The sequence below is a fragment of the Rhamphochromis sp. 'chilingali' genome (assembly GCF_963969265.1).
Source record: "Rhamphochromis sp. 'chilingali' genome assembly, chromosome: 17".
NCBI lineage: Eukaryota > Metazoa > Chordata > Actinopteri > Cichliformes > Cichlidae > Rhamphochromis > Rhamphochromis sp. 'chilingali'.
In genome coordinates, this window is record NC_137944.1 from 28,393,597 (window position 1) to 28,407,394 (window position 13,798).

Below are 13,798 nucleotides of genomic sequence, written 5' to 3' on the forward strand. Positions count from 1 at the left end.
ACTGCAGAATGATGGATGTCAGACTGTTTGGAAATGGCCTTATAATCCTTCCCAGATTGATGGGCAGCAACAAGTACTTCTGTATGATCATTGCTAATGTTATTCCTCCTTGGCACCTGAATGCTCCAGCAAACTGCCAAAATGTCTGCTTTTATAGAGGCGCTCACACTTGCTGATGAGCAGTTAAGTGCATTTGATTAGCAGCACCTGGCTGCTGCTTACCCTCTTAATTCTTATGGAAGCAGTAAAGTTGTACTTAGATTTTCACTTAGACTTTCTGTGATAATCATAATGAATACAGTATCTACTTCTAATACTTTTCGTACTGCTGCAATATTTTTCCATGTACAGTAAAAATAAAAACTTGTATCTTGTGATGAGAGCACAGATATGCGTTGAGGTTGTTGCACTAACTGAAGAATTTGCAGACCAGAATCATCCGAGTGCAAACTTCCTCTTGGGCCAATAGGCTTCTTCTCCTTCGGTTTGTACCACAGTAACAAACTAGTCTGTTGGTAACCACACTCCCCTGCAGTTACACTATCGCCATTCTTCACTTATGTAAATGACCTTCGGACACGGTGTCCCTGCCACTGACCAACAGTTAAGAGACAGTAACCGGCTGTGTGCCTCAGGGAGCTGTTGCTCAATCCTTGTTATGCCTGAGCCTCATGCCAGCTCTGGGACTGTTAGAGAGAGAGCGAGGGAGAACGAACCTCCCGGCCGTCTGCTGCAAACGCTCCCTCAGCTCTAAAAACCCCTCCCTTGCATGTAACTAAGCAACAGGCCTTCAAAACAGGAAACAGAGCAGGGGATTCCGTCACGGCGGTCGAGAAAAAAGGAGAACATTGACGGGAGACAGGAAGTCTGACTGTAAGAAAGAGCGGGCATGGTGGTGGGGTGTGGTGAGGGGTCACCACTCCTCTGACAGGGTGAATGTTGAACAAAGTTTTTATGGTCCAAAAACTCCAAAAATGTTTCTGTTTTTACTCCCTTATAGCTCAAACAGGTGATAATAAGAGTACAGGGTTCACTCAGTACCAATGATTCAACCAGGTGGTGAGACATCTGGCTTCCAATGCTTCAATCTTAAGCAGTTATAAAGCAGAATTGTTCATAGAGTGTATTCATGGTGATATAATACTTTTACACTCTCACATTTTTGTTTGATCTCAGCTCTGAATACCTTTCTTTTCATCGCTCTCGTGTCTTTTCAGGCAACTGTAAAGCTGTGCCAGTACCAGATTACTTCATGTCCCTTGAAACCAGTTTTCTGGTCACAGTCTGAACTCAACTCTTGGTCACAGGGACTATTTTTAATGTTTTATTATTCTACATCAAGAAACACTTTATAAAATAGCAGTTATGAAAGCACATATGGTGACAGGGGTGTGTGAGGAAGCTTAAAAACACAAAGACCTACAGTATTAATTTTTCACTTTCCTTCCAAATTATTTTTCCAAAACAAACAGGTGATTGAGCAGTGGGAAAGCTGGTATTTTGGGCCAGTTGTTTCTCAGTTTTTGTATAACTTACAATGCCGCCCAATGTTCCATCATGTTTTTGTTCAGACCCAAATAAAGCCGGGCTCTGGAGTTTGAGGGTTAGAACTGTGGAAAGAAAATCCAGTCGAGGTCTTTTCCACCTCGCCGTGTCCAAACCACGTCATACCAGGCAGAGCGCTCGCAAAAATTTGGCAGCGGCCGCACACGGGATGGCAGACGACAAAAATCTGTGGGTTTGTGATAGGGAGACCACCCCCAACCCCCTGATCGGATTTACTCCTCCCTCTTAGACCCTTAAAATGATATACCACATGAAACTCTGGGAAAAGCAGCTCGGCAGCGCTCCCAGCAGGGAACACGGAGACGTGGGGTCAAACATGTATTTAAAAGTTTCCTGGACACAAACATGATTTACAGCCTGATTAAATTAGCAATGTGATTGTGTCACTCATTAGCCAAGAGATTGCACCATAAAGAAAATGTTCAGCGCGCTGCTTTGTGTTTGTGTTTGTGCTGTCCAAACGAAGTCACGCCGCTGGTTCACAGCGAAGGTCACACAACCGTGCAGTGCGAAGGCCTCCCTTTAAATGCACTTTAAGTCCAGGGATTCAAACCTGCTGCAGTCATGTCGTGATTTCACATGTACACCACCTTAAGACTTTTAACTGGCTGGCAAACAACTCAAGTGTGCCACAGGGACTGTTCCCTTGTTACAAGATGTTCATTTGGGATTAAAGTTTGAGCCAGCTGCTTGCTGCCAATCTTTATTGCCCAACAAGTGCCCTGTGTTTTACTGCTCTTAACCCTCAATATGCTACTGTATTACAAAGTCAATCTTTACATTAAAGAGCAGCCTAACTGCAGCTGAATATCTGTTTTTAACTCACCTACTGTGTTTTGCTTCCTTCTTATGTTGCTGGAGTCAGTGTCAGTGCATTGTGACACAGAAAATGAGTGTGGTTAATGAAACACCCGTAGACCTTAGATAGATGATGGACACAGACACCGTGACATGACCCACTGGTTTTTGACCTCCTGGATTGTAAGATTTTGGCTGTTGGTATGATGTTTTTGTTAGTTTGTTTTTAGCCTGAAGTAACCATGTTTGGTTGTGTGGGTGGATGGTTGATGGGTGGATCCTGAGTTATGCATCCATCGACAGTTTGTTAGTGCAGTTTCGCACACATCCTGACATATCATTGATCAGTGATAACATTAAAAAAAAGCTACTAAAGGTAAAGTCAGCAGGTCTAAATTGGTGATTTGAATTGTCTGAGTAGGTAATAAGGGCAATCCACAAATAGTGTTAATAGGTGTGGTTAGTTTTATGGGTCATTTACAAAAGTTGTGCTGTTTTCTACACGCAGTTTAGAGTTCAAGTTCATTTCAACATCAAGCGTAAAAAATAAGACGTGCTTTTTTCCCGGCGTTAAATATTGATGTAATTAACAGTAGATTGCGTGTTGGAAGCAGTGATGCATCAACTCCCAGAAATACATATGCAACAGGTTCAGTTACTCTGAGTTCCCTCCTCTTACGCATAATCTTACTGCTGCGCTCTCTTCGTAAACACCTAAAGTGCTCTTTTTTACGCCAAAACCCAGTTTGGTCTGCGTTAGCAATCTGGCCATATGTTGACACCACGGTTATTATAGATAACTTAAACGAAAAACTAAATGTGAAAAAAACATGTTAAAAAGTAAAAATAAAAGCTAGACTTTTGAAGAAAATAAAAACTAATTGAAATTAGGAAATATCCTTAATTTTAGTGTTTGTTAGTTAAAATATTTTCATCAAAAATTGCTTCATGAGAGTTTGATAGATGTATTTATTTAGACCAGTAAGACCTGTACTGATTTTCACAACTGGAATCACAACAACAATTGCCTCAAGGTAAAGACCCTACAATAATGCAAAGAAAACAGAGAAAACCCCAACAATTATATGACTCCCTATAAACAAGCACTTTGGCAACAGTGAGAAGGAAAAACTCCCTTTTAACAGGAAGAAACCTCCAGCAGAACCAGGCTCAGGGAGGGGCGAAAAAGACATGAAACTAATAAAAAATAAACTAAAACTAAACATTTTCAAACACTAAAAACTCAAATTAAACAAGAAACAAGAAATCCACTCTGGGAATTAACAGAAATTAAACCGATTTTTTTAAGTCAAAATGAAGACTAATTACAAATTACAAGACTGTAATAACTCTGTAATAATAATAATAATAATAAGAAGAAGAAGAAGAAGAAGAAGAAGAAGAAGAAGAAGAAGAAGAAGAAGAAGAAGAAGAAGAAGAAGAAGAAGAATAATAATAATAATAATAATAATAATAATAATAATAATGTGGCTAGATTCCTAATAACTTCATCTTTCATGACATGACTTTAGCAGGTTTTTAACATGGGAGTCTATTGGGACTGACCCTGCTGGAGCTAGCCTCAAGTGGCCATTTGAGGAACTGCACTCACAGGCACCTCTATGTTGTTTTTTTAGCCTGGGGGGGGGGGTTCCTGCTTGGTTCTGCTTGGTTCTGCTTTACCAGTAAGGCCTTCGCTACTACACTAAACTAACTCATAGTAAAAAAAAAAAAAATGTTGGATGTCTGCATATCACAAAAATACTCTAAGCCTTGCCAATGGCTGCAGAAATGCATGAATTCATCAGATACCCACCTTAAATATGAAATGTTGTCCACATGCCAGAAAGGAAGCTCCACCTTAAATCAGAGAACTTGAAAAGGGCTTCAGAGGAAACAAATGCCTTGTCATAATAAAAAACTAAACAAACTTGCGAGCAAAGGTTTTATTTAGAATCAGATCTGTGTTTGAGACCTGTTTTTTTACCAATGTTTCAAATACCAAGATCTGATGTGGACTTTGATGGTGTCTTAACATACTTGAAGCTTAATTCGGAGCCATCCCATAGAGCTAAAACAGCTCTATGAGTCCATCCGGTCAACATATGTTGTGTCACTTTGCATCAATAGTGACAAGTAGCTTTGCTGATATCAAAGCAGTTCTTCTGTTTGCCATGCTCTGCCTACATTATCAGGGCAGGATGTTGGCGTTGTTTCTCATTATCTGCTGTATTCTTTTTTCAGTTGTGGCTTTGGACCCATCCGGTCTTTAGTGGCCTGTTACTAAGGCTGGTCCACAAACCAACAACAGGCATCGCTGGAAAAACTACGAGCCCCAGCACCTCGCTGACGTAGAAGAGTCCACGAGTCAATCAGCAGCAGAGCTATTTATTAACTGCGGAGTGGTGGAAGTGTTTACTGCAGCACATGTTTCAGTTACACATAGTTGTGGAGTGGCAACCCGGCCCCCCTTTTTTGCCCCAGTTAGGGCCCCTGTGTGTGTGTGGGCCCCCCCCCCCCCCCCCCCCCCCCACACACACACACACACACACACAGCCCCACAAGAGCTTTCCATGAGGTCAAAGAAACGAGTGGGGCTCTTTAAATGACTGGAGAGCCACCGAGCCACGTCCCCGTGATGAAACAGACGGCTAGGGTTTCACAAGTGCCGTCACTCCCGCAGATATTCTGGTGAGGAGAGAAAGCTCGGCCAAAATGAGATCCCAGTGGGTGAGGAGGGAATATTGCTTTGGATGTGGGGGCATGCATGCCATGATGTTGCATAATGGAGATAAATGTGGATTAAGAGCTGATTTCTAAAACTGTTTCTCTAACAGCCAGTCGCACAAAGTCCCACAAAGTGCAGGGAAGGAGTCGTACTGTGAGGAAAATTGTGCATGATGTAGTTTGCACCTTGACACAGATAAACTAATGGGTGCGGAACACGCACACAGAAGTAGTGGAGTTTGCACCTTCTGCATTTAATTTAGGAAATGGGCTGCTAACTATATGCAAACTAAGTGAGAACATATTAATTGGCCTATTTTTATTCTAAATATTTCTCTCTGGTGAAATTGAGGCTTTTTACTCCCACTGGTGTTAGTCAGCTCAGACCGACATATCTAAACAGTTGTCAAATGGATTTCTATCAAATGCTCATGTTTCTCACAAGATGAAACCTGTTGACTCTGTTGGTCCTCTCACATTTCCCGCAGTACTGCCATGCGATTACTATATCAGAGTTTTTCCTGGCTTAGAGCAGGCCTTTAGACACTCGGCTGTGTATGTATGTTAGTACAAACAGTTCATGTACAGTAAAGGTAGCAAGTTTGTGTTACCTTGTCTGACAGGAAACTATGCTTTAGAACAGCCTAAAACCTCCTTTGTAGTTTTGAGTGAAATGTCATGACTATTGCCATGAAATCTGGGAGGTAAATGTTCAGACAATGCTTTGGTGAAATCTCTATTTTTTATTTTTTTTAAAAAGGTTTCCACTCTGAGGAGAGTCTGCAGGATGGCAATATTTAATTTTTTCATCTTTGCAGTCAGAAAAAGCAAAAAGCAAATATCAAACAAAGTTATCTGATACTAGAGTTGCTACTGGCATCAGTTACCATATCTAACTGTGAATTTAAAATGCTTTGTCTCCCAAATTTTGAAACCAGTTGCCTTATTTATGTTAATACAGTATATTTGTGAACAAACTTTTAAAAATGGTGGAATGTAGCTTGGTTGAGCTGCAGTTTTGCTCTTGCACACAGGACTAAAGGGTAGAATCAGTCTGATATAACAATGTCTTGAATGCAAAAAGCATTCTGCAAAAGCCCCCTTTTCTACATACCAACATATTAGATGTGTTACTCATCGTCACGGTGAGAAATCTTTCAGCAAAGCACACTCCAGGATTACCTGAGAGATGGGTAAAGTGTTCCTGGAAAGATAATGCTTCAGACACTCGAGTTAAAATGAAAAGATAAAAGAGTGACCTTTAAATAAAGGTGCACCATAACACGTCCAAACTGAGAGTGGCCTTAGCCTGACACCACCAGTATCACACCAAACAGGGCCTGCTGATATGATTCTGTAAAGTAGCTTCCCACCTCCAGGGATAGACAGACCGTTAGAGAGCCTCATGTGACTGTTGTCGTCACAGAAACCTCGGGCCTGCTGCCAGCTACTGGAAGGTCCAGACCTTCCAAAGATAGCAACAACCCAGCCTGCGAGTGCTGAGGATAGGGAAGCCGAATAAGTCTACACCGACCACGGAGCGGCCTGTGGAAAACTCTATGAACATTCTCAGTTCAGCGTGTCAAATGACTGGGTATAGCACTTGATTTTTATATAGTGCTCCTCTTACCTCATGTAGTGTATTTTCGTTGTTTTTCCTATCAGCCTACCTTTCTGACATGTCTCCCCAATGTGATGTTTGTGTAAAGTTGGTCAGAAGGTTCCTTTGTGAGTGCGCATGCGCCATTAGCGTGCTGCCTGCTGTAACCCCTAATTTCCCTCGGGATGAATAAAGTATTCTGATTCTGATTCTGATTCTGATATGCAAGTCCTATGCAAACACATAATTATATGTGTTTGTGCCCCACAGACCTGCATTCTGTCAGGGAGGGGGAAATGGAAAAACAATTATTTGCCTTTGCAATAACTTCAAAAACCCACGAGAGGCCTAAACAAGATCTCAAGGATTTCTCATGCTTTATATGTTGGTCATGAAAGTGCACAAGGTGGTCACTATATGTTCTTGCATGTACCAGCACACCTGCTCTGCTGCTTCTGCAGCCCCATCTGAAATTCCACAAGCAGGCAGTCTTTAACTTAACATCCTACGCTAACCAGATGATGAATGGCTCTTTCAGGGTGAAAATGGCAGCAGTTTAATGTAAAATGCTCGTGAGGATTAGACTGCACATAAATCTTGATTTCCATGTGCAGTGTCTTACAGCAGCGCGCTGATCACTCCTTTGCAAGTGACGCCAAGAGGAACAGATTCAGCAGATAAAGTGGGTGGAAACTGCAGATTAACGCTGTTTATGCTCATTTAGTCAGTAATAGATGACGAGGGCACAGTTTGAGTTGCACGTTTTCTTTTAAGATCTGTTACCTTAACATTTCATAGCGTGTTGTGCTGTGCTGTGTCATTCCAACTCAAGTTATTCCACTGTTTATATTCAACAGGATGCTCGCCCTGGCTCACATTGTGCAGGATTAGCTTTTGCATTGGATGTTTCATTCCAATCACTCGGAGCTCGGCAGTTTGGCGTGGCTTGTTTTACTCTCTCGGATCTTTCGAGGTTCTCTGCCAGCTTCTCTAATTGGCCTCTTTTGCCTCTGGAAACCCCCAGTGAGAGAGAGGATCTCCGCTGGACCCGTGCGGTGGTCGGACGCGCAGATGCGTCAGAGCGAAGGAAGGGCGGCGCGTCGGTGCTGAGGTGATCCCCAGCTTTAAAAGCGCACAAGTTCTCTGTGCGCCGAAGCAGTGCGTCACGGAGACCCAACAGAGGCAGGATCCCCCAACAAAGAGTCAGATATCTCAGCACAGCGACGAAGATAGCCTTTCTTAGCGCAAACGTCTGCATCCTAGTCATGACCTTATTCCACGTGTTTTAACATTTCGTCGCTTATTTTTCTTCCCCCCACTTTGAATGCATTTCCCCCCCTCCTGTATCTGAAAGAATAGAGAACCATCGTGATTTCTGATCGTGGTGAAACAGCGAGAGAGGATCCTGAGCAACAGCTGGGGGAATTTATCCGCTCCACTATATGGATAAGGAATCGTATCCGCCTGCAGCTGTACTCAGAGTTTGATCTCAGAAGTTGCTCTGCTCAAAGGGGAAAATGAAATCTGCTGAAGAGGGTGAGTTTGACTTTTTGTCTAGGCTTCCCCATCAGAGTGTTTAGTTTATATTTTATTTATTTATTTTTAATCACAGCGAGGTGCGGCTATTAACGTGGCATTTTTTTTTTTAGCTTCTTGTCAGTGCCTGACACTTTACACCCGCATGCAACACATTAAACTGGGATGTGTCGTTGAACCGTGGGTCTTATCTACACTATCTCAGTATATTGTAGTTAATTACAGTATTAAAGCAGCGGTGTAGCTATTTAGTGAGTGCCCCTCCCTGCTGATTTGGACGAGGTGGGCGTGGTTCTGTTGCTGTGAATCTCTCATGACTAAAAAGTGCGCCCAATAATGTTAGTCGCTGAGGACTGACAGGGCATTGTGGGTAACAGTGTGCTAGTGCTTCAGAGGACAGTATTGAGCAGAGTCGTTTGATGGTGCAGCTAGCCCCCCTCCCCTCAAGGCAAACTGTCAGGATGTCAGCTAATTTTAGAAAACACACACTTCAGTGCTACTGTATCACTCACCACAAGCAGGATTTTAAATGTAGGCATAATTTTCTTTTATTACAAGGAGTCATATGGTGCTGCATTGATGTCATAGTCTTTATGGCTGGGCCCCTAATTCTCTCTAATTTACAGCAGACAGGAGCTGCGGTGACTGCATATGTCTGTCTGCAGCCGCCGTCTCCATGCGTATCAATGTGCCCTGCATGCTGTGGTCACACTCAGCCGGCTTCATGCACCATATAACCACAACTGCCTTTCCCATGTCAACCCCCCCGCCCTCTGCACCTAATTGTGACCTCAGCCATCACCACAGATGGGCAGAGTTTCATGTGTCCCAGCGGGAGCACTGGCACAACACCACAAGCTTCTCCTGGCTTGGTACAGCGTGCACCTTTACGGCATGCAAATAAACGAGTCATGTCCCTCCTGTGTTTATTTTCGATGGCTGCTACAACATGAAACGGGCCAACAAAAGCATCAGTGTGTTTTCATAATGTTACAGTTTATGGGCACCGTGTGCATTAAGTGGTATAAATCTGGCAAATGTGGAGTGGAAAAAAATTACCTGGTTTTGCTTTTGGTTATTTTTAGACTGGAGTTATTTTTGGCTCCTTTATTCGGATTTCCCACCCAATTTGCTTTGTACAATTTGGGCCATTCAGAAAGCGTTTGTATCACTGGCCTGACTGGCGTGTTTTGAGACCCTTTTCAGATGAGGCGATACCTTTTCAACTTGCAAACCTTCTGCCTCAGGAAATGGTCAAGGCCAGATCCAGTAGGCAAGCTGTTCTTTTGCCATTACAGCCAACGCCTCTGCAACAGCTCTCATAAGACTTAACTTTGGCATCGGTCTCCCTCACAGTGAGTGCAGCCAGTGAATGTGTGTTTGATTATCATGGTAACAAACTCAATCTGTTTGCTTTCCAGATGCATATGGCTACACGCCAAACGTCAGTCTCTCTCTCCCATTGGGCAACCCTTGTCTTCCCTCCCAGTACCACAGCCTGCAGTCCAGCCCTGCCATATCTGTCTCTGTCAGCGAGCCTCACAGTTATGACTCCCAGGATGACATGAGAGCGGCCGGATACTTTTCATCCACAAGCATCCGCCCAAACGGAGCCCCGACCTTGGAGAGCCCTCGTATCGAGATCACAGCTTACGGTCAGTTTCCTGAGGATGAGGTGGAGGAAAGCAGCCTTCCTGTTGCTAAGAGAGTCAACTCCATAGTGACACTGACCATCCCTAGTGCAGATGGCTACCGTGACCCCAGCTGCCTGAGTCCGGCCAGCAGCGTCTCATCACGTAGCAACCTGTCCGATGCATCCTCCTATGAGTCAAGCTTCTCCTACAATTACGACAACTCACCCCAGAACTCCCCCTGGCAGTCTCCCTCTGTGTCCCCCAAGGGCTCCACCCTCACCCTCCCCAGCGACGGCTGCGCCTCCGGTGGCTCTCCTCGTCACTCCCCCTCCACGTCCCCTCGCACGAGTATAACGGACGACAGCTGGATGGGACAGCGTGGCTCCAGGCCCAATTCCCCCTGTGGTGCAAAGAGGAAGTACAGCTTAAATGGCAGCGGAGCGCCACAAAAGCACTTCCCTTATTCACCCAACCACTCCCCAGGTCTGTCCCCACAGACATCTCCTCGCCTCAGTGTCACAGAGGAGACCTGGCTGCCAAACACCAACCAGTACACCAACTCAGCCATCCTGGCAGCCATCAATGCCTTGACCACAGATGGAATGACTGACCTCGGAGAGGGAATCCCCATGAAGGCCCGAAAAACCAGCCTGGAGCCCAGCACCACCATCAACCTGAAGGTGGAGCCTAGAGGTGAGGAGCTGAGCCCTAGGAAGCTGTGTCAGGATGAGCACCCAGCAAATCGCATGTCCCTGAAGAAGGAGGGCTACTGCGGTGGGTTTCTGGATGTACCACAACACCCATATTCCTGGTCAAAGCCAAAGCAGTATGTCAGGTAAGGATGGTGGTTTACTCAAGCATGAAAAAATGCATTTAAATGTAAAATTCTTTTAGTATTTCTGGCATTTGATCAGATGTGTTGTTCAAAGACCGTTATTCTTTCACTATGTCTGGAACCGGAGTGAATTTTGAGTAAGGATTAGTGTGTTTAAGTATCTTTAAGCTACTGGCTTTATCACATGCTCTGGCGTATCGCAGTGTCCACATTCTGCACATTCTACCTTGATAAGCCCATCTAAAATAAGCCCTCCTCTTGTTAAGGTGACATGTTGAACATGTATTTTTTTTTTTGCCACTACAGCCCATCTTTGCCAGCTCTCGACTGGCAGCTGCCATCCAGCTCCGGGCCGTACAGCCTGCAGATCGAAGTGCAGCCCAAGTCCCACCACCGAGCCCATTACGAGACAGAGGGCAGCAGGGGAGCAGTGAAGGCTCTGGCGGGAGGACACCCAGTCATTCAGGTCTGCTAGAACCAGTGCTTCTTATTTGTATTTTGACTTACAGTGACTTTATGTGAAGAATAATGTTTTTCCTTTGTATCATATGAGCATTTTAATATGCAACGCAATCTAGAATTTCAAAAGAAAGTGACTTGAAAAACAAAGAGATTCACATTTATCATCCACTGACTGGGAACAAAGCTTCGGTTTCCTGCGGTAATCGGAGCAACACATGGTTCGACCATTAGGCTCATTTTTACTCCGGCTCCTTACCTCGTCACTTCTCACCTCAACACCTCCCTCCTCTTGTCTTTTACCTCATGTGTTAAAAAAGATTAGAGCGACATGTGTTTCATGACCTGCCTCTTATGTTATTTAAAGATGTAACATTTCTGAATGGAATACCATAGGTATGCTATTAGACAGACCAGTCCACTCAGGCAGTCAGTTCCTGTCCAGACGAGGGTGACTCAGATTTTTCCATTGCGTTTTCAAGTGCAACGCAGACAGTTACGAACTAATGTAGCATGGCCAGTAAGAGCTTAGTCATGAGCTTTAACCACAGTAGCTGTGGTGGTTGAGTCCAAGAAGAAAAAATGTGGACATCTGCAGATGTTTTGGTTATAAACCCATCTGGTCCCCCCAACCATTATGCCACACCGCTGACCTCAGTGTTTGAATAAATAAAGGGTCTGCAGAGAGGCGTTAGACAAAGCGAGTGTAGGGAGTTCTGTTGGTTTTATTAACACCTTCTGGCTTTTTCTTAACACGTTACAAAAAGTCAACGAATTTACTAGACACTCTTGTGTTTTTCCTTCGCTTTTGATAAAATATTTTTTTAGACTAAGCAGTTTTGCATGTTTCTTCGGGCATCAGGGAATTCTTACATTGCTAAAGAGTGATTTTAATGTAGCCAGTTTGTGAACTGCTGTTTTGAAGCCCTGACGTTGGTATATGGGGCATTGCTTTCTTGTTTTTTGTTTGTTTTGTTGTGATGAAGACATGCCCATGTTTAGATTAGTTGTCAGGGAGTGCTAACTACTACCTTGGTTAGCAAGGTGTATCTGCATTTCACTGGGATAGAATTAGATGCAAACTGTGGCATGAAGGTTTCCTTCCCTCACAAACTGACTCTGACTCCTTTGTCTGTTTTAATCCAACCAAATACTGAACAATATGATACGGCGCCGATTACTCAAAGCAGCCTTTACTAACACGCAACATGAATACAATTTAAACTGGTTATAAAAAATCCCGTCTCCAAACTTGCCCATTTAATCCAGTGGCTATTAACTCATCAGCCTCAAGTGGCCATTAGAAGAACTGCAGTTTTTCTGCTGCTGAGGTTGCTGTTTGATTTCATATCCATGCAACATGTTTACTCTCAACACATTTGGACTTAAGTGCATTAAAATAAGTGATAATAAAATAAGCTGGACTGGATATTGATAACTATGTGATATAAAGTTTTGTATCATGAAAGGGAAAGAACCAGCAGCATTCTAGTCAAAGAGCCCTTAAATCTATTTAACAAAGAGCTTATACAACTGTGTATTTATCTGAGAGAGAATTTGGCATTTTTGTTGAGTGCGCAAACTGCGCAATAGTGACAAAAAGTCTGTCAACACAAGTTAAAACTCTCGACCTTTGAGTGCGTCACGGATGAGGAGGAGCTAGCTGTGGCTAGTGATGGTGAGGATGGAGGAGCACCAGGAAACAATATACAAATACTCAATTTTAGGATGTTTTGTTTTTTTCCTGTTGCTAATTTTGTAGTTGAAAAAGTTTGCCTGTGATTGATTTCGTGTAACTAATTGCAAACAGCATTCGTCACAGTTGGTATTAAAAATAGGATGTAGTGACGTCTTTTTTCCTGGAGTGATCTTACTAAAAGGTTAAAAGTAATAGTGTTTGAATGGAAGTCCTCTGTTTGTTGGACAGAAATATTACATTTGTATGCAGCGTTGGAATAGAAAAATCTGGAAAGCAAAACACGTTGTATTAGCCATAGTGTCGCAACTACAGCCGCACATCTGTGCGAGGCTCACCATGAGAAGGTGCTAATGATTTAATGACAGGGGTCTGGGTTCACCTCAACTGAAATAGAGTGTGTGTTCTCTTTAAACCTCCCCCCCAACTTTTTCTGCCAGCTACCACCCCAACCACACAGACTTCCCTTTGTTTAGGAAAGTTCCTCTCTGTACGGCTGACATCATCGCGCCCTGCGTCCTGCGGAGGCGGCAGCAAGCTAAACCACACACGTTTCTGGCAGGCTGTGATGGAGATATTGGAGGGAGCCTCAGACAAGGCAGCTCCATCTCTGCGACTTCCTGATTACACGGTGCGCGCAGCCTCTGCCGCGGACGCTGGCTGACGAAGCCTCTGCGGCTCGTCCCGTCGCTTTTCTGACTCAAAACCTGCCCAGACTTTACAGAGTTTATTCTGGAAGGTCCTGTTCAGTGTGGTACACGTTTTCTCCACCCCTAGCATCAGCACAGTTAAGCTGGCTGTTTTCTGTTCTTTTTCAATGCCATCACTGCTGCCTGCCTCAACCACACCCGCCCTTGCACCAGCAGCAGACTGAAGAATGCCCCTCTGAAGTGCTGCGTCCAGTCCTCACCGCAGCTTATGCTCAGGGTTTCAAGCTGTACTTTGGT

At 43.9% G+C, this 13,798-nt stretch overlaps 1 protein-coding gene across 2 annotated transcripts in view; it reads left to right on the forward strand.

Moving 5' to 3' along the window:
* Positions 1-4,936: 4,936 nt before the first annotated feature.
* nfatc1 (nuclear factor of activated T cells 1) overlaps positions 4,937-13,798 on the forward strand; it is a 52,471-nt gene continuing 43,609 nt past the window's right edge. Inside the window, exons 1-4 of one of the 2 annotated variants that reach the window (XM_080862679.1) lie at positions 4,937-7,373; positions 7,549-8,227; positions 9,649-10,696; positions 11,003-11,162. In XM_080862679.1, the coding sequence (XP_080718805.1) occupies positions 8,209-8,227; positions 9,649-10,696; positions 11,003-11,162 (1,227 nt within the window). In that variant the 5' untranslated portion in view covers positions 4,937-7,373; positions 7,549-8,208. The remainder of the gene's footprint in view (positions 7,374-7,548; positions 8,228-9,648; positions 10,697-11,002; positions 11,163-13,798) is intronic. The other variant, XM_080862680.1, reaches the window with a different exon arrangement.